General features: G+C 49.8%; 1 protein-coding gene across 4 annotated transcripts in view; it reads right to left on the reverse strand.

Moving 5' to 3' along the window:
- Positions 1–17,623, reverse strand: part of GABBR1 (gamma-aminobutyric acid type B receptor subunit 1) — a 31,983-nt gene extending 14,360 nt beyond the window's left edge. The window contains exons 1-11 of one of the 4 annotated variants that reach the window (XM_025381721.1): positions 17,344–17,415; positions 16,793–16,880; positions 15,887–16,090; positions 14,949–15,134; positions 13,590–13,610; positions 11,985–12,145; positions 8,401–8,535; positions 7,817–7,987; positions 6,613–6,714; positions 6,259–6,324; positions 5,608–5,799 (exon numbers count right to left, since the gene is read on the reverse strand). In XM_025381721.1, the coding sequence (XP_025237506.1) occupies positions 5,608–5,799; positions 6,259–6,324; positions 6,613–6,714; positions 7,817–7,987; positions 8,401–8,535; positions 11,985–12,145; positions 13,590–13,610; positions 14,949–15,134; positions 15,887–16,090; positions 16,793–16,880 (1,326 nt within the window). In that variant the 5' untranslated portion in view covers positions 17,344–17,415. Of the gene's footprint in view, positions 1–5,607; positions 5,800–6,258; positions 6,325–6,612; positions 6,715–7,816; positions 7,988–8,400; positions 8,536–11,984; positions 12,146–13,589; positions 13,611–14,948; positions 15,135–15,886; positions 16,091–16,792; positions 16,881–17,343 lie in introns of all 4 variants that reach the window. The other 3 variants (XM_025381720.1, XM_025381724.1, XM_025381722.1) reach the window with 3 other exon arrangements.
- Between the last annotated feature and the right edge of the window lie 2,594 nt (positions 17,624–20,217).

The raw sequence follows: 20,217 nt of genomic DNA on the forward strand, positions 1-20,217 counted from the left end.
AAAAAAAAAAAAAAAAAAAAAAAAAAAAATCATCAGCAACTAGCACTGTGCCCAACCATAATGAAGTAACAATAAATGTCCATTGGATAAGGCCAGTGAAAATACTCTGTAAAGTATTTAACGGTACATATACACATCATTATACATTTGTCCAAACCCACAGAATATATAACACCAAGGGTGAACTCTAATGTAAACTATGGACTTTGGGTGATTATGATGTATCAATGTCGGTTCATCAGTTTTAACAAATGTACCACTCTAGTGGAGGATGTTGATAATGTGGAAGGCTGAGTATGTGAGGAGTATATGGGAAGTCTCTGTACCTTCACTCAATTCTGCTGTGAAACTAAAACTGCTCTTTAAAAAAAAAAAAAAAAAAATGCCAGGCACAGTGGCTCATGCCTGTAATCCTAGCACTTTGGGAGGCCGAGGTGGGCAGATTGCCTGAGCTCAGCAGTTCAAGACCAGCTGGGCAACATGATGAAACCCCATCTCTACCAAAATACAAAAAATTAGCTGGGTATGGTGGTGTGCACTTGTAGTCCCAACTACTCAGTAGGCTGAGGGCTGAGGAGAGAGAATCACTTCAATTCGGGAGGCGGAGGTTACAGTGGGCTGAGATGATGCCACCGCACTCCAGCCCGGGCAACAGAGCAAGGCTCTGTCTTAAAAAAAAAAAAAAAAAAAAAAAAATTTTTTTTTTTTTAAAAAGGCTTTATAAAAAACAAGTCAGGCTAGGCACAGTGGCTCGGTGGCTCATGCTTGTAATCCCAGCACTTTGGGCAGCTAAGGCAGGTGGATCACCTGAGGTCAGGAATTCCAGAGAGCCTGGCCAACCCGGTGAAACCTCATCTCTACTAAAAATACAAAAATTAGCTGGGTGTGTTGGTGGGCTCTCGTAATCCCAGCTACTTGGGAGGCTGAGGTAGGAGAATCATTTGAACCCAAAAAGCAGAGGTTGCAGTGAGCGGAGATCATGCCAATTGCACTCCAGCCTGGGCAACAGAACGAGACTCCATCTCAAAAAAAAAAAAAAAAATTAGCCGGACTTGGCTAGGTGCAGTGGCTCACGCCTATAATCCCAGCACTTCAGGAGGCCGAGGAGAGAATCACGAGGTTAGGTGTTCAAGACCAACCTGACCAACATGGTGAAACCCCATCTTTACCAAAAATACAAAAAAAAATTAGCTGGGCATGGTGGTATGCGCCTATAATCACAGCTATTCAGAAGGCTGAGGCAGGGGAATCGCTTGAACCCAGGAGGCAGAGGTTGCAGTGAGCTGAGATTGCACCATTGCACTCCAGCCTAGGCAACAGAGCAAGACTCCATCTCAAGAAAAAAAAAAAAAAAAATTAGCCAGACTTGGTGGCATATGCCAGTGATCCCAGCTTACTTAGGAGGGGCTGAGGTGGATGGATGGCTTGAGCCCAGGAGGTCAAGACTGCAGTGATTGCACCACTGCACTCCTGCCTGGGCAACAGAGGGATACTCTATCTCAAAAAAAATAAAAATAAAAGTCTGTTGGATAGATAAAGGGATGAATTCATATTCTAATCATTTTACCTGCTATGAAATCTCAAACAAGTTATTAAACCTCACTAGTTGGTTATTCAGCTTTAAAATGAGAATAATACTATCTAAAATAGTGTGAAATGAAATTAGAACATGTATAAAAATGCTGGGTATAAAATAAGTTACATTTTTTCAGTGTGAATTTCCTTGACTCTCAACCTCATCTTTGTTACTGATACTCAGTTCTATATTTTCAGCCAAATATTTCAATATTTCAAGTCCATATTTCTTTTCTTTTTTTTCTTCTTTCTTTCTCTTTTTTTTTTTTTTTTTTTTTTTTTTTGAGATGGAGTCTTGCTCTGTTGCCAGGCTGGAGTACAGTGGTGCGATCCTGGCTCACTGCAACCTCTTGGTTTCAAGAGATTCTTGTGCCTTAGCCTCCCAAGTAGCTGGGATTACAGGCATGCAACACCACACCCAGCTGATTTGTGTATTTTTAGCAGATACAGGGTTTCACCATGTTAGCCAGGCTGGTCTTGAACTCCTGACCTTGTGATCCGCCTGCATCGGCCTCCCAAAGTACTGGGATTATAGGCATGAGCCACCGCGCCTGGCCTCAAGTCTGTATTTCTAACTGACTCTGAGGCATTTATAAATGTATGATGAATAATCTCAAAATCAAAATATCCAAGACGAAGCCATTTTTCCTTACTCCCAAACAGTTCCCAGTAAACGAGACTGAAGCCTTGGAATCACATTAGACCCTCTCAAATCACTGAGTCCTCTTAACTCTTTTGTTGTAATGCTTCATTGATATTGAACCCTCCTTACACAGGATGATGATGGTGATGGTGATGATGATGACGATGATGATGATGATGACGATGGCTAACATTTACAGTGCTTAGTATGTATCAAGCATTTTCCTAGGGAACCTGTATCACCTTATTTAATCTTCAAACAATCCAATGAGGTGTTATTATCCCCATTTTAGAGATAAGAAAACTGAGGCAGAGAAGAGTTACATAACTTGCCTGAAAAAAATTATACTGCTAGTGAGTAGCAGAGCTAATCCATACTTTTACCAGCCACACTACACAGTCTGTGTACGTGAGACTGCCTCTCTCCAAGAGCACCTGCACAAATAGCGGCTAGGCTAATACTTTGAGCAGTCCTTAGTTTCAAATTGAAAGATTGGTCTATTCAATCTTCAGTTCAACGTAAATACGGCATTAAAAAAAATCACCCAGATGGAAAGGGATTAATCTGCTCAGCATGATGCGGTCCCCTGCCCAGGTTGTCATACTCTGTGCTCACGCCAGGTCACTACCACAAACACACCTAACCACTGGGGGCACCATTGCTCCTGCCACCCCAAGAGTAGAGAAGAGTAGAATGCTTCCCCCTTGAGTCAGTAAAGATACAGTTACAGATTGTCAAACAGAAACTCGACTCTGCAGCTTAAGGAGATCTGAACAATAAAGATCCCCCAACCCATAGCAATTAGTTAACCAGCCAAGTGCAAATCCTCGTCTGGCTCTCAAGAATGAAGCTTGACAGTGGGCTAGAATGTGTATCTTGAGGTAGCTTTTTAGTTTGTATTGGTCCTAGGTCTGATGGGATCTCTACCCCAATAGGATTTCCTCACAATCTTATCTCCAGGATGCCACCTCCCACATTCCCCTCTATCCCACAGTTACATTTCTCTAAAACCACCCTAACCTACTCTCCAATTCCACATATGGCCCCTAAAGATGTTTTCTCTAAACTAGGGTTTCTCACTCTCTGCACTATTTATTAACATTTTGAGCAAGATAATTCTTTGTTGTCAGGGGCTGTGCTTTGTAGGATGTTTAGAATCATCTTTGGCTTCAACACATTAGATATCAGGAGCATGTATCCCTCCCCATCCCCTACCCTCAACTGTAACAACCAAAAATGCCTCCAGATAGTGTAGCCTCTGGTTGAAAACCACTACCCCAACTAATAGTTCTCAAGGTGTGATCCCCAGACCAGTAGCATCAGCATCCCCAGGAACTTGCTAGAAATATCAGTTCTCAGGCCCTAGCCCAGATCTACTGAATCAGAATTTCCAGGGGAAGGGCCTGGTAACCTGTATACTACCTTTCCAGGTGGTTCTGACGGACGTTAAAGTTTGAGAACTACTGATCTAAACGTAAGGCCATCCTTAGGGAATAAAAGCAACTCTGCTTCTTTTCTAAGTCTCCGTGGCTCCGGCCCCCTAAGTCCAACCCTTGCTTTGATCCACTTCTGTTGGTGCGGTTTGATTCATCTATAATCTCTCCTGCTCCTAACCTGTTGTCAAGACTGCTTCTATCCTCTTCAGAAAATACTGGCTTCCCCACTGGCATTTTAGGCTGGTCCCACTGGAAGCCCTACGGACTCTATCTTTCTCTAGAGACAAAAAGCCAGAAAGGGACCTTCCAAGTCTTCCTGCCCCAACGCTCAGGTGTCCCTTTATGTTCCTAACCAACTCTCTGTTCTCTCTCTCTCTTTTTGTTTAGAGCTGGGGGTCTCACTATATCGCCCAGGCTGGTCTTGAACTCCTGGGCTCCAGTGACCTTTCTGCCTTGGCTTCCCAAGGTGCTGGGATTACAGGTGTGAGCCACCAGACCCAGCCAAATCCCTGTTTTCTGTCAGCCTCCTCTAGCTCCCTGCTATAAGACAGAATCAATGATCGGCGGGTCCTGGGCTCAGGGCACCAACAAGCCTTTCTGGCTTTGGTAGCCAGTTCCAATACTTTCCCAGGTTTTAGGGATGACTCACCTCTTGGGTACTCTATGGGAAAGTGATCTTCCAAAATTTTTTCATTGTATTTTTCAACTAACATACCTTAAAACATAGAGTCCACTTAGAATGTCCCAAAACAGTGTGTATGACCAGAGTCCATGTGGCAGCAGATCTTTCATCACAACGCACCACCAGAGTCAACTTCCTAAATCTTATCTCTCCTTTGCTCAGAAACTGCCAGTAGCTAAAAAGTGTTAGCAGATAAAAGTACAAACTTTTTAGTCAGGCTTTATAGTTTTCCATGGGAAGTGATGAGGCAGAGCAGTTTGGAGTCAGATTTAACTAGGATTCAACTCCAGCTGGACTGCTGAGTAGCTGCATGACCTGAGACAAGTTATTAAACCACTCTGAGTCTCATTTTCCTGGTCTACAAAATGTAAATAATAAGTCCATATCAGAGTATTGCTGTTAGGATCCCTGAAATCATGAATCTAAGCTCCACATAAATGCCACTGTTAGTAAAACTTTTTAAATTAAGCTATTTGGGGGCTTTACAACCATTAACTCACCCCTAGCATGTTCTCCAAAGCAGGTACACACTTGGTATAATAAGTAGACACACAGGTGGACGTATCGAGCTTATCCCAAATTCCTGTACTCTTTACAATGTAGTGCTGAGCAACAAAGAAGCCTCTTCCCCTACGCCCACGCCCACACTCACTTCTGCCCCTCAGCTGCAGGACTGCCCCAGCCCTCCCAAATCAGAGAATGCGCCTGCTCGCTCCAAGTCTGTCATTAACCAGCTGTCTGGGGCTAAATGATTTCAAAAGCCCCTTCTCCATATAAAATTCTAAAAAAAGAATCATTAAAAAAAGCAACAGGATCCAAGCTAATTGCATATCAATCATGAGTGAATATTAAGCAACTCTAAAGTACTAACGTAAATCACCAAGAAAATAAAATGCAATCCTGCCCAGACACAGCGCTCCTGTAAAGGTGTGCTTGCGTATACAGCATCCATATTATCATTAACGCCGGTTCCTCCTCTGACTTCTCACCAACTGCTCCTTGTCTCCATGGTAACAGCCCTTCCACTCATTAGGAACCTACTGAACATACAACTCTATCATTTTTTTTTTTTCTTTCTCCTACCCAAGGAAGTCAGAGCAAAGGTAGGATCCACAGGAAACATAATGCAGACAAGTCCAGGGTGGGCACAGTGCCCTCTTCTCCTTTATATCCAAATTCCACACCCTCTCCCTGGCACCCTCTCCCCTGCAAGCCTCCCTCAGTCCCCTCCACCCTCCCAGATGCCAGCCTGCAAGTCCCCACATTCTCACCATGTTGGAAATGCTGCGGGTGTTGGCAGGATTCAGCATGACAATCTCAGTGGTGATGTGGCCCTCCACGGCCTCAGTCATCTCATCTACTGTGCAGTTGATAGAAGGGTCGTAGATCTTGAACCAATTGTCAGCATACCACCCAATGAGGAACCAGACATACTTCTTCCCAAAGAGACGCTCCTTGTACACCTGAATACAGAGGAGGATGGCTGGGTTTTTGTTTGCTCGTTTGTTTGTTTTTGTCTTATCTCACTTGACACTATTTAGCCTCTTGGGAATCAGGGAAGAGCAGTAGAACTAAAAAGAGAAATCTGCAAGTATTGGGGATGGTAGGAAAGGCTGACAATTCTTCCTTCTAAGTTACTCCCCAGCCCCTGTATTTCTGAGTGGCCTTTTCCAGTCAGTCAGGACAGATGGAATTCATAGGCTTCTCGGGAAACACAAAGCAGTAGAAAAATGAGATCTGAAGAAAGTATCATGTGTGTGCAGACAAGGGATGCAGTCAGAGCCAACAGACAGAGACATCCTATGAATCGTCACCTCAGATCATATGCTATCAACTCAGGCACAGATGCCGAAAGGAGGCCCCACAAGAAAACCAAGGGGAATTCCCACCCAGTGCCCCTCCCTCTTCAGATCCAACTCCACCTCACAAAAAACTTTCCGGGCTTCAGTCTCATAGAAAAGTCCCACGATGATTCGGGCATCCTGGCGCTACAGAACAGAGAGAGAAACAGCTCCTGAGGGACGTCTGGGAATGCCTGAGGGGCTAAGCCAGGCATCTTCACAGCTTTGATTTCCCATCCCAAAGTGCTTAGTGCAGGGTAACGCTCAATGTATAGTGGATAAATGTCAATTGGAAGATGGAGCTAAACTTCCCCAGGAGATGCTATTGCCTCAGAGAATCAAAACCTGCCCCTGCCTGGCTTTCCTCTCCAATCAGCCACTGTCCCCCAGCTTGGTCCCTCTGTAAACAGAGCCCACCACTTCTGGCCATCTGACCTTCAGGTTTTTGACAGGCACAGCCGGATCTGAGAAGAAACTCTGGCGGAAAGTAATCTCAATTCCAGCCTCCTTCACTCGTTCCTCCAGGTCGTCCAGAGTCTTGGGTGGGAATGAAAAACAAGTTGGAAAAACACAGGTGCATGAGGGAATAAAGACCAGAGAGGTTAACTGGGGATTTCAGAGCAATACTCAGACAGAGCAAAGAAACAGCCATTCTGAACCTTCCTTCAACAGCTTCTGTCCCTGGAGTGAGGAGTTCAGGAAGGCATCTGGTCTTAGGATATGACTTCCAAGTGGGAAGGTGAATGATGAGCCTCTGCTGAGGCTCCATGTGGGGGAAGCCACTCCATTCACCCACTCCTACCACTGAAGGCAAAGATGGGGGAAGGAAACATAGAGGAACCAGGAAAAGACAAGGCGAGGACTAGGACAGACAGCATGATGTCAACCTCAAGAGGCAAGTGGGCAGACAGACAAAGAATGGTCTGAATCAGAGCGAAAGTGGGGGAGGATTAAAGGGCCACTGAACACAGTGGATAGAAGACCCAAAGAATAGAATAAAAGGAAGGGAGCAGACTGCCTTCTTCAGATGTAGAGCCTGTATTTCCTCTCTACCTCCCCAAATCTCCCTCTCCCCACTCAACCTTTCCTTGTCTGTTGGCTTCTCTCTCTTAGTGCCAACTACCAGACCCATGCAGCTGTCCGTCTGCCCCTCTCTCTCCTCTCCCCCATTCTCCTCTCTCTCTCTCTCTCTCTCTCTCTCTCTTTCTTCTCTCCCTCTCTCCCCTGTAATCCACTGGCTCCATCCCCTGTTCCCATTCACACCCACCCACCACCCCCCTTGAGAGCCTCTGGAATCTGCTGCCTTCCTGGATTCCTATCTCATCTTCCCTCCCATCTCTTGCCTCCACTTTGGATTGAACCTACTTTAACAGAACTGAGTCATTCGGGGTCTGTCTGTCGGGAACAGGGCATTAAACAGGGGAAAAAAATCATAAAATCATGAAGACAAAGAGGATCCCAAAAACTCAACTCATTCTTTCCCCTGGCTACAGAAAGAACATGCACTTAATCCACATGAAATGCATTCTCTTTTAATGAAGAATCAAGCTCTCGCCTCTAAAAGTGAATCTCGCATCACATCTCCCTGTGCTGGAATGTGAGCTTATGTCCCTTTAGCCCTTGCCCAACCCCTCCTCACCGAAGTGAAGACCTCAGTGGTCTGCTGGATGGTAGCAATCTTCTTCCAGCCCCACTTTTCAAAGAGTTTCACGCGGGTAGGGTTGTGGAGTGTGGCTGATGGGTGCGTTCGGAAGAAAGTGGGGAAACGCTGCCGGTTTGACAGGGCTGGTGAGCTGGAGCCATAGGAAAGCTGTGGGGCAGGGAGAGTGAGTGCAACAGGGTCTGTTGACTGAGGACACCAAGAGTGGCTAAGAGTTTCTTTAACCCTCTTCCTGTCTTTCAGTTTCTCTACCTTACTCTCTCCAAACCTCCCCACCTCTGGTCTGCCTAAGGAAAAGTGATTCTCAAAGGCCCACGCACCCCTCATAATCGGGATGCTCTTTCACTGATCTAATTTCAATTCCTTCTGAAGAAGGAGGTCAGCTGCAGTACTGTCAGGCCACTGTTGCTAGGAGGCTGCCTAGCTCAGGTCTGCAGAGGACTCTGAATCTTAGAAGCAGGTCCCCCACAATCTTTTCAATACAAACCCGCAATCACGATCGTCCCTTTAGTAGAGCTCAAAAGGGAATGACCCCATCTTTTGACCCCCATAGCCCTGCTTACCACAATGAGGTTCCACATCCTAGCAGCCTCAGCCACCAGCGTGGAGACAGAGCTGCAGCCAGGCATAAGGATGATCTTGATAGGGTCGTTGTAGAGCAGCTCATACAGGTACTTGGTGGCTTGGCCTGGATCACACTGAAAGACAAGAGAAGAGATGAGGGCAAGCTCTCCTGGGGCCCCTCCCCTGTCTACAATTCCTACTCTTACCTTTCTTGAACAAATTAGTTCCTTTCTCAATTACTCACTTTCATCATTAATTACCATTTTCTTGTCCTTTCTGGCATCTCTTCCTGTCAAGAGTCTTTTTTCTCCTCTTTCATTAAACTTCCTTCTCTGTCTTCCATTTGGAGCCTTACCCATCACCTCTCCTGCGCACCCCTCCTTTGGTATTAATGAATATACCACCTTACCTCCTTTCAGCTCACCCTCAAACCCTTCCCTTTGTCACCAGGCCCTTTACCCCATGTTTCTATGCTCCAAACACCAGTGGGTAGAAAAGAGTCAGTAGGAATATGGTAAACTCTTTCCATGTCCCCAGGCAGCTTGCTCAAAGCCATATTATGAAAATTCCTTCCTGGCCTCTGCAAACCCCTTCTCCCCACCTTCCATTTGTTTCCTCCCTCTTCTCTTTTCAGAGCTAGTGATAAGTAAAGAGAGAACAGGAACAAGACCAGTAGGGGGTCCCGCTCAGTGATCCATCCCTCCTGCTGGGCCCTGACATTTGACAGGTCCATTAGAAACAAAGACACTGGGGGGTAGAAGTGGGGAAGAATGTAGGATGAGGAAAGAACAGAGAGAATGAATAGAATGGAACTCTTAAGAAACCAGACAATTTGAGAGGTGCCTTAAAGAGAGGCTTGGAGCTAGGGAAAGTAAACAAGCAGAAAGCTGGAGAAGAAAGGAAGCCTGGGAGGAGGGGAAATGGGGGAGGAAGAGCCAGCCTTGGGTCTCCCACTGCCTGTTCCCCTCCTGCTGATATATGACATTTCAGAAGCTGCTGGAACCTCAGTGCATGTGAAGACAAAATGGCAGCCAGTGGGGAGCCAGGGCAGAGGGGACACAGACAGGGGGCTCAGGGGACTGAGGAGGGTGAAATGTTGCGGGGAGGAGAGGATAAGTAGAAAGGAAATAAAGAAAGCACTCTGGAGCCTGCTTACCTCCCACTGAGGCCTGACATTTGGGACACGGTGGGAAGTTGGAGAAGGGGGAAACAGGGGAAGCTGTTGGAATCTGAAGAACCAGCACTCACTGAGAACTCTGTTGCCCACCCTACCCTCACCCTGGCCAAGGGCAGTGTTCAACAACATTAGAAGGTTTTCTCTTTATGCTTCCCACTAAGGCAACTTTGTGAATCTTTACCATTCTCAGGACCCACCTTCCTGCACTCTCCCCACATCTATTATTCCAGATCCTGCTCCTGGCTTCTCCCACAGCCCCTCGGTGCCCCTCCACTTCTCCTCTAAAGACAGGGTTAATAGGAATAATGAGGACATACGAGAACATATAAGATACATATCAACAGGGCAATGCATGCCCCCCATTTTGTTTCCTGATTTCTTATCTACCTTTTCTTGCAACCCTTTCCCTCTTCCACACACTGTTCATCACTGCAGATTCTCTCCACCACGTGATTCTCTCCCCCTCCCCAATAGACTTCCTTAGTTCTCCTCCCTCTCTTTGCTCTTGCAATGATCTGGATTTGCAGGCAGGAAACCGACTCATTCCAGTTGACACATTCCGGTTCCTCTGCCTTCCCATCCAACCCGGCTTGCTGCCTCTGGTATGTTCTCCTCCAGTTCCCTTCTCCCAGTTCCCGCGTCTGCTCCCCACCACCTCCAGGGAATCACCTGTCATGGTAGATGAGTTTAAGCTCACAGCCAGGCCTCCCCTATCTCCTGTGATCCCCTATCATAAAGCCTGCACCCATCTCTCCCGGTAATTTTCTTCACACTCCACTCCCCATAGCCAGTGATCTCTCTGACCGAGTCTGACCCTCTACCAGATCTGATCCTCTATTTCTCTTCCTGCCTCCCGTCCCCTAATACCTAATTATTTTCCTGTACCCTCCTGCTCTTCCTACAGGCATTCTGGGGTTAGCTTACAGCTCAGGAATTCAGCAAGACAGGATGTCTATTGGTAAAAATACAGATAAATACTTGGGATTCATCCCTGACCAAGGAGCTAAAATCTGTATTTTTAACAAACTCCTCTGGTGATTCTTATGTACACTGAAGGTTGAGAACCATGAGAAAGTAACAGTCAAAGGGGATTTGAAGTTCTCCAAGCTCCTGACACTTCTTGTGCTCTCTTCTCAAGTACCCTACTTTCAACCTCACTTCTGTCCCCTCACACACCTATCACACACACACCTATTTCTAGGTGTATAGTGACGTTCTAAAGAATGAATATAAACCCTTGGACCACCCCAAGGTTGATCTTTGGTAAGATCACCAAATTCTCACCTTTTGTACTCTCTTTCACCCTAATCCAATTCCTTAAGTCTCTGGGGCCCCATGTCAGTAAAGATAAATTTGAGGTCTTAAATTTCCTTCCCTGTGTCACATCCTTTCCCGCACCCCCAATTATTCATGTAGGAGAGAGGGGTGGGAAAGGAACCTCATTAAAAGCTATCCCCTAATACCCCTGGACACAAAATTGCTTACCTTCTCTCTCCCTCAACTCACCTCCCTATTCCCTAAATCCCATTTCCCTTCTCACATCCTAGAGGCCACAATGCTGTAAGGGAAGATTAAGGTCAGGACCCAAGTTCCATAGGGTGCCCCAAGATCTCTCATTATCCCCACCCTACCTCCTTGCCCCTCTTCCCCACTGCCATTCTTTTCTGTTCTCTTCTCCCTATATGCTGACTCTTCTCCATCCCCATGCTATTGTGGGGGCTCCCATGTGGATCCCCAATCCAAATCATTTTCCCAGTGCTTTTGCCCACCTCTTGATCATTAGCCTTCCCCAATCTCCATATGCCATCTATCCCACAGTCTGGGAATGCTCAACAGGGTTGGAAATAGAGAGATGAGAAGGAGTCAGGTAGGGCTCACCACTACCTTGCTGTTTGTTATGATAAATAAACTAGAGCTCTCAAGTCTCTCAAAATTTTCCTCATTCTGTCTCTATTCCTTTCAGCTCCAACCTACGCCAAGATTTTACCTTGTTACCATGGTAAATGTAAACCCCCAATCCAGCTCCCCACCTCTGACATTCCCTCCACCCCCAACCCATTCCAGGGTTAGTTTACTCCCTCAGAGGATCAGTGTCTCCCAATACCTTAAATCCACCACCAGTTTCCCGAAACCCCTACACTTCTGCGAGACTCCCGCAGCGGGGCAGAAGGGTCTGCCTTGCAGCATGCTTAACCATCTTGAACCCCTAGACCCTCATCTTGGACCTCTAGCCCCTGCGACTCTCCCCGAGCTCCTGCACCTCCAGCCCATCTCCTGCCAGTCACACAAGGGAGGGGTCTGCCTCGCAATCCCAGAGACGACTCAGACAGATGGAGGCGCGTGCAGCTGGCTGGCCCCCTGCCCCGCAAGCCCCCACCTCCCACCCACCCCCATGTCCAGGGCTACCTTGCTGTCGTGGTGGATGAGCTTGAGCTCATAGTCCGGCAGGATGTCCCTGCGGCTATTCACGTCCTCCAGCGCCATCTCCACCGCGGGCTGGCAGGCCTGGCCCCCTGGCCAGCCCCCACTCATGGGAAACAGTGCCCCGATGTACACTGCGCGCCGTTCTGAGGAGGGGTGCGGGGGGACCCGTGGGTGAGGCCGCGGAAGATGGGGGGAGTGGGAGGCCCACACCGGAGCCACCCCTGCCGCCATCACAACCAGAAGCGGCAGTGGCCACCCCACCCGCGGAAAAGGGGCCCCTGGCCCCATGGTGTGGGGGGCAGGGGTAGCTGTTGGGGAGCGGAAGGAGCTCAGGGGGGACACTTTTCCCGGGGAGGGCTGCTGAGAGGGTGCCGGGGAGGCGCCTCCATCCCTGGTTTTGTGGGGAGGAGGGGGCGAGGGCCCCGGAGAAGCAGGGAAGGTTGGCTTCCTACAGCCCCCGCGGCTCTCGCCACCGTCGCCGCCACCGCGGACTCTCCTCGAGGACTGACTGACCGACGGAGGGGAGGAGGAGGAGGAGGGAGATGTGGGGCTGGGAGGGGGCTCTGACGTCACGGACGGCGCGCGGCAGCGGGGGGTGGGGGGCGGGCGGGAGCTGGGGAGGCAAGAAGGGGGCGGGGAGGGAAGCGAGCGCCTCGGTGGGAGCGACAGTCGGAGGGGCGGGGAGGGGAGGGGAGAGGAGGGGGGATGCAACCTCGAGGAGGAAAGGAACGAAAGAGGAAGGGAGGGATCTCACTTAAGGGGACCCGAGGGGAGGAGAAATGGGGACGGGGCGTGCCAGGCGGGCGGGGTGGGCGGAGGGAGCCGCGGGAGGCTGAAGCACGGAGGAACCAGAGGTAGGAAGGGAAGGATGTGAGTGGGACGGGAGAGAAACGGGGCTGGCGCCTGAGGTCTGAAGTGGGAGTATGAGTCGATACAGTGAAGCACTGAGGGTGTGGGGGGAGAGGAAACGGTTTTGGAGGGAACGAGTTGGGTGCGGAAGGGAGACTGGTTTGAGGGAGTGGTGGGGTCGTGGAAGGGAGCCTGGGGCTGGGTAGACAGAAACCTGAGAAAGGGAGACGGGACATGGAATTGAGAAAAGACAAGGGAAGGGGTCCACAGAAGGAAAGGATGTGGGGAAGAGCGGGAGAGGCCTGGCCAGGGCTGGGATGGGTGGGACGGGCTGAGGAAGTCCATTAGGTGAAATCCTAGGAGGCAGCAGGCTGGAAAAGGTTCCAGAGAAGGTCGCAAGAAACCCCACAGGGAAGACGTGGTGGAAGCTCAGGGTCTCCCAGCACCCTGCCGCCCTCTGCTGGGCTCTGCCTGACACCGGCGAGGCAGTCTGGGAGGAGGTGGAGCCCAGGGAAGTGTAGCCAAGCAGGGACACGGAGGGACCGCAGCCCCGTGGAAAACCGGGACTGGAGGCAGGAAACAGGTAGGAAGGGAAGGGGGTGGCCGCAAACTGGGGTGGGTTGGGGAAGGTGACAACGGACGACGCCCGTAGCCTCAAGGGCAGAATTTCAGGGGGTGGAGGGTGCAGAGTGAAGGGGAGGGCATTGCAGTGCACGCGGTAAGGGTTTCTCATCTCACCTGAGTGTGGCGTTCGATTCACTGGCAGCAGGAAAGACGGGGATCAGAGAAGAGTTACCACTGGCGCCCAGCTTCCCTGGCCTGATCCCCAGCCCCCTCCCACACCTGTCCATGCTGAAGACTGGGGAGGGCAGAAGCCTGCGTTTCTGAGGGGAGGGTGCCTGGGGATAAGAGTAAGGTGGGTCTGGGGATCAGGACTTATTTGCTTCTTCGAGTTTTCATAGGACAACAGAATTTGAGACAGGAATGCCAATAGCTAAGTTTGGGGCAGATCTTGGTTCTGTGGTGCCTGAATATTCCAAAATTGGGAATCTTTAAGAAAAAAATTACACATACAATTGGCTTTAAGCAATTGCTGTTAAAATCTTATTTCTGCAATTTTTACAAAAGCCTATTACCATATGAACACATATCCATCGAGCCCTCTATATTATTACAGCACAGGAAGAGGGCCCTGTAGGTGAGAAATCTTGAAGCCTAAGTTTCAGTAGTGTCATAAGTCCACCCCTGGATGGGACTCTCAATTTCCAGAATAAAATGGTAAACTAGAAGCAGAACAACTGAGTTATGTGAGGAAAGTAAAGCCCAAGGATCTTGAAAGAATCTACCAGGGTAGAGGAAGTATGAGGCATAGGAATGGGATGACTGCACCCCAGGAGAGAAGATGGCAGAGAGTTCGGGTGCCTAGAAAAGGGAGAGTTTGTAGAATTACATGGCAAAAAAAAAAAGTAGACAGACACAACACTGATTCCCTTAGGGAATAATGGAGGTTGTCTGGGAGGTATAGAAAGGACTGTCTTCTTCCCACCCCATCCCTGAGTTGTTCTTCATCTTCTGATAGTGCTGCCTCCAATTTTAAGTCTTTTACCCTAATATGTTTTGACCCCCAGAGCTCTCCTTCTCAATTTTTCTCAGTACAATGTTTGATTTATTTCTGAGACTTTACAATAAATTAATTATATAAGGAATGGTGAGGGATCAATTCTAGAAGAGGGTGATGCAATGGAAAGTTCTAAGTTTAGAGAAAGGGAAAATTGGAGTATTTAAACCTTAAGAAGGTGAGAGAGGTGAGATTCATAAAGGAAAAGAGAAAACGTGAGGCTTTAAGACTTGGGAGCAGGAAGAAGATTTTTTTAAAAGGTAAAAGAAGGAAGCCCACAACCTACAGAGGATACCCGGGACTGCAAGAGGAAGTTTGAGGCAAGTGATGGAGGAAAAAGGGACTTTCATCTCCCCCTTTCCAATGTCCTCCCCCACATTTTTATAGCTCCCCATTCTTTCCCATTATCCATTCCCACCCCACTCCCGTCCTCACACAAGCGTCCTCATCAGCTGCATGCAGGCAGCTGTTCCCCTCACCCTGGCAGTGGGGCTTGGGGGTGCTCCACTGGCCCTGACTACAGATGCTCCGGGAGCTGCCCACCAGATGGAAGTCGGGGTCACACCGGAAATCCACCCGGGCTCCGTCCAGAGCTGGGAGGTCCCCACCCGTCAGGAAAACCTTCCCATTTTCCAGGGTCAAATAAGACTTGGAGCAGATTCGGACTGTGGAGAGACAGGAAAATAAGAAGAGAGGCGAGTTGGAGAAGGCTCTTTCCCTTTAAAGAGCAGGGGACTCAGGTGTGGGTTTGGGTCCACAAGCATCCTGCTCTAAAGAAAATCACATGTGAAAAGGATTTGCCTACCTATCTTCCAATCCTCCCTTACCTCTGCAAGCATCCACAGATTCCCGAAAGAAAAAAAAAAAAAAAATTATCATTGTAGGAACCCAAGATGGGGCTATAAGCACACAAAATGGGATCTCTTCAAAGTCAGCTACAGTGGGCGGTTCTCTGGCTTTGAAATATGTAGATGTATATAACTTTGGATGCACAATCAGATTTTCTTATTATAGTTGGCTTCTATTAATATTAAACTGGCTTTTATTTCTTGGGCATATGGTCTCTGGGTTGGTGACAGAGGTATTCAAAAATGTGATGAAATCATTTTAGAATTTTTTTGTCATCATCTGCCACTAATGATCCTCAAAGAGAATAATTCACAAGATGAATTATCAATGTTATAGGCCAATGATCAGTGGCCTAATGAAGGGAGGATGAAATGAACTGTGCAGGCTGCTAGCTCTACTACCTCCAACCGCACAGGCAAAACCGCTCTTATGTAGTAGTCTTTCAATAAATGTATTTGTGAATTTTGGTATACTGGATTTAAAGTGCTGACTTGCAAGCAGTAATGGTAAGTTTGCGGCAGGAAAAGGAATGGTCTTGAAGAGGGGAGGGGCTTCCGAGGCTACTCACCACAGCGGCTGGGTGTGTCCATATCTGTCCAGGAGCCGTTGGCCAGGCACTTGCGGACCTTGGGCCCCACCACCTCGCGCTCCCCCCGGCACACATACTCAATCTCATAGTCCACCGGCAGGAAGTTGATAGCCTTCACCTGGTCCCGAGTCAGGCCCCGGTACCTGATGCCCCCTTCCCAGGGCGGGTGTATGATCTGGCAACCTAAGGGGTGAGTGGGGGAGGCATACAGAGAGGAATGGTGGGAAAGAGGAAAAGGCAGGCTCCCCAATGGGAGGCAGGGGAGGGTAGGGCGTGGTCTGTGGGCAGGCTGGGGACAGAGGAAGAGGGATGGGGCACTAGAGGGTGGGAGTGGGGACAGGTACAGATCCCCTGGCTAAAGGACCGAGAGTAAAGGGCCAGGGTTAAAGCTGATGAGAGAACCCACAAGTAGGGAGGGAAGGGTGCTGGGTGGAGGTAAGGAAGAAAAGTAAAGAAATCATGAAGGGTATGATATGTGGGTGGAGCTTTTATTTAAAAAAAAAAAGGCTAAATGAGGATATTTGAGTTGAATTAGGACAGGAGGATAAAGGGGGCCTTATAAGATCATCTGGACAGCAAAGTGGGACCAAGAAAAGGGAGTAGTTGAGGTAGTAATGAGGGGCTGGGAAAGGGATTGAGGCGGAGAAAATAATGCATAAAAAGGTGGTATAGTGTAGTAATGTGGGCAGAGAAAAGGGGTGCTGGATAGTAACGTGGGGTGACAGAAAGAGGTCAGCAGTAGTAAAGTGGAGCCGAGCAGAAGGGGTTGCCAGACCGGGATGATATGTGAGACTGACGGGATCGTGATGAGGACCAGAAATGAGGAGATGCAGGGAAAGGGAAGTGGGGCGAAGGAGGGCCCGAGGTCGTCGAAGAAGGATGCACCTTCCGAGGTGGCGTTGGGGGTCTGCGCCCCGCCCGCGCCCGGGGGGCGGAGGAAGAGTGGCGCCAGTAGCAGCAGCAGCAGCGGCATCTAAGTGAGAGGCGGCCATGAGGACCGGACCGAGCCCCGCCGGCGCGGCCCGTACTCGGAGACTACTCGACCTCTTGCCGGTTGCCTCGCAGGCTCCGACTGGGCTCAGCCCAGGGACCAAGAGAGCGCCCCGCGGAGGAGGCGGGGGCGGAGCCCCGCGCGGGGTGGGGGGAGAGGAGGAGAGAAAGCCTGTCCCCACCCTCCTCCTGCCTCCCTCGGCCCCCAACCCTCCCGGGACTCCACCTCTCACCACCTCCTCTCCCCCGGCCCCCGCGGCTCACAGGAGCCTGGCTTACCCACGCTCCTGGGATCGGCCGCCTCAGCGCTCCCCGATTCCATCCCCGCGGTTCCTCCTCTCCCCCAGCCCCGCTTCCCCCAGCTGGGCCCTGCGCCCACTGCCCCCTCCCCCACCACGCCGCGCGCCCCTCTCCGAGCCCTGCTAACCCGGGGCCCTGGCTCTTACCTCGGCGCGCCGGCCCGGTTCCCCGGCTCTCCCCGGGCCTCAAGGCCCCAGGCCCGGCCGCTCCTCCCCGCTCCCCCCCTCCTTTCTCCTCCACCTTTCTCCTCCTCCCGTCCCTCCTCCCCTCGAATCCAGGCTCCAGCCTGGCCAGGGTCTCTCCCCTCCTCTCTCGCTTCCCCCAAACCCCACCCCTGTCTCTTCTTCCCCGGGGCGGCGGCAGCCACGGGAGCGGGGAGCCGGGAGGGAAGGAGGCGGCGCCGGGGACCGGTGAGAGCTCCCGGGCGGAGGGAAGAAGGAGGGTGCAGGGGAAGGCAGGGCGGGGGGAAGAGAGGGGAAGACCGGGGAGAGGGCGCCTCCCACAACCCGAGCCCCGGGAGCCGCCCCGGATCCCAGCCCCGCCCTGGACCGCCCACAGCGCGGTGGGGCGGGCGGCGGAGAGGCGCGCGGCTGAGAGGTGGGAGAGAGGGAGGTGCGCTGGTGCACACGCACTCGCCGGCGGGCACTGGTCACTACCGGGGGACCTGCGGGCAAGACTACTGGAAGCTGGGGTCGGGATGAGGGAACCCGAGCCAAAGGCGGAGGAGCTGGCGCTGAGACAGGGAGTCTGGGATGAAGGTGGAGAAGGACGGCTGCACAAAAAGAAGGCAACCCTGGATCCGGGTGACAGGAGAGAAGCTGTGGCCCAGGAGAGAACTGCGACCGGAGGGCAAGAAAGAAGAAACCTGGGTCAGAAGGAGGTGGGGGAGGGGGGTTGAGGGCCACTTAAGCGCGAGAAGTGTTGGGTATAGAAAAGATTTCTGGGAGACTAGAGCAGCTCCATGGTCCAGCAGGATTGCTACTCGCCTGCTCTGCAGGGAACGCGCAGAACGGATTGGAGGCACAAAAAAAAAAAAAAAAAAAGGGAGGGGGACATCAAGGAGAGAAATTAAGGTACGAAGGGAGTAAAAGGACAAGAGAAAGAAGAACCTCCAGGTGGTTAGAAGCCAATATTATCTAATGTACTCCAGCAGGGCCTAGCAAACAGTATTTCTTGACCAAGGGCAAACTGGAAGCTCTAAAGACAGCAGGTACAGACCTTTCTGACGGCTCCAGAAGCTCTTGGCTATACCTTGAAGTGGAGGGGTGTGTGTGTGGTGTGGTGGTGGTGTTCGTAGGCCTGAGTTTGGGCTGGGAGAGGAAACAGTGGGCTCCTTCTTGCGGAGGGACAAAAAAAAAAAAAAAGCTTCTTTCTGACTGGTCCTAGGGGGAAAAAATGGTAGGAAGAAACCAAACACTGAGGGACTGACTAGAATTGAGGCTCTCAACCTTCAACTCTTTTTTACAATAAATATTTTGTAATGACACTTTTACTGTCCTAAATTGAGATTCATAGATGAGGCTCACGCCTGTAATCCCAGGACTTTGGGAGGCCAAGGCGGACCAATCACTTGAGCTCAGGAGTTTAAGACCAGCCTGGCCTGCCCAGCATGGCGAAATCCCATCTCTACTAAAAATAGAAAAATTAGTCTGGCGTGGTGGTGTGTGCCTGTAATCCCAGCTGAGACACCAGAATCACTTGAACCCGGGAAGCAGAGGTTGCAGTGAGCCAAGATCGTGCCACTGCACTCCAATCTGGGTGACAGAGCGAAACTCCATCTCAAAAAAAGAGAAAGAAAGGGAGGGAGGGAGAGAAAGTCATAGATGATATAACCTACCTACATACACACACACACACACACACACACACACACACAAAAGCAAAATGCTTCCCTTTCTGTAATGTAAAGGGGAAATGAAAGAAAAGTAACTTGCAATAAAATAATATAAACAGTATTTTAATGTGTGAGTGCCGAGGCCCAACTACCCTAGAAGTCTTGATGGAGTAAGCATATGCTTCCACCTATTCACAGAACCACGGGGATGGAACTGCTACCAACACAGGCTGATCCAGGTGCTGAGTTGGTGACTCAGCTACCTCCAGCATGTTGCCATCAATGAAGTGATTTAACAAAATGTTGAACAACTCTTGGTAGCAAAGTTAATTTTCCCTAAATTTACACAGAACTATAATTGCATTCCTAGAAAGTTCATTGTATATTTAAAAAAATTTTTTTAAACTGTATTAAGTTCTAGGCTCAGATAATTAAACACAGGTTTTCACTACATGAATGTCCTAGGGGACTTTTGAGAATCTGGGTGAGGAACAATTCTTCAACATGTAGGTAGTGCTTTGAAGAATCTTACACCTCTGCCCCACCCATAAATGTCAATAGTGCCCTTTCCCTTATCACCTGAGGTCCAGAGTTCAAGACTAGCCTGACCAATGTGGAGAATCTCTACTAAAAATACAAAATTAGCCAGGCATGGTGGTGCATGCCTGTAATCCCAGCTACTCAGGAGGCTGAGGCAGAAGAATCACTTGAACCCAGGAGGCAGAGGTTGCAGTGAGCCAAGATCATGCCATCGCACTCCAGCCTGGGCAACAAGAGTGAAACTCAGTCAAAAAACAAAACAAAACAAAAAAACAGCTAAAAGATGCATCAAAATGTTAACAAGAATTGCCTCTGGGCCATTAATTTTTGCATACTTGGCCGGGCGCGGTGGCTCAAGCCTGTAATCCCAGCACTTTGGGAGGCTGAGGCGGGCGGATCACGAGGTCAGGAGATCGAGACCATCCTGGCTAACATGGTGAAACCCCGTCTCTACTAAAAATACAAAAAACTAGCCGGGCGTGGTGGTGGGCGCCTGTAGTCCCAGCTACTCGGAGGCTGAGGCAGGAGAATGGCCTGAACCTGGGAGGCAGAGCTTGCAGTGAGCCGAGATCGCGCCACTGCACTCCAGCCTGGGTGACACAGCGCGAGACTCCGTCTCAAAAAAAAAAAAAAAAAAAAAAAAAAA

Source organism: Theropithecus gelada, chromosome 4 (genome assembly GCF_003255815.1).
Source record: "Theropithecus gelada isolate Dixy chromosome 4, Tgel_1.0, whole genome shotgun sequence".
In the NCBI taxonomy this organism is placed as follows: Eukaryota; Metazoa; Chordata; class Mammalia; order Primates; family Cercopithecidae; genus Theropithecus; species Theropithecus gelada.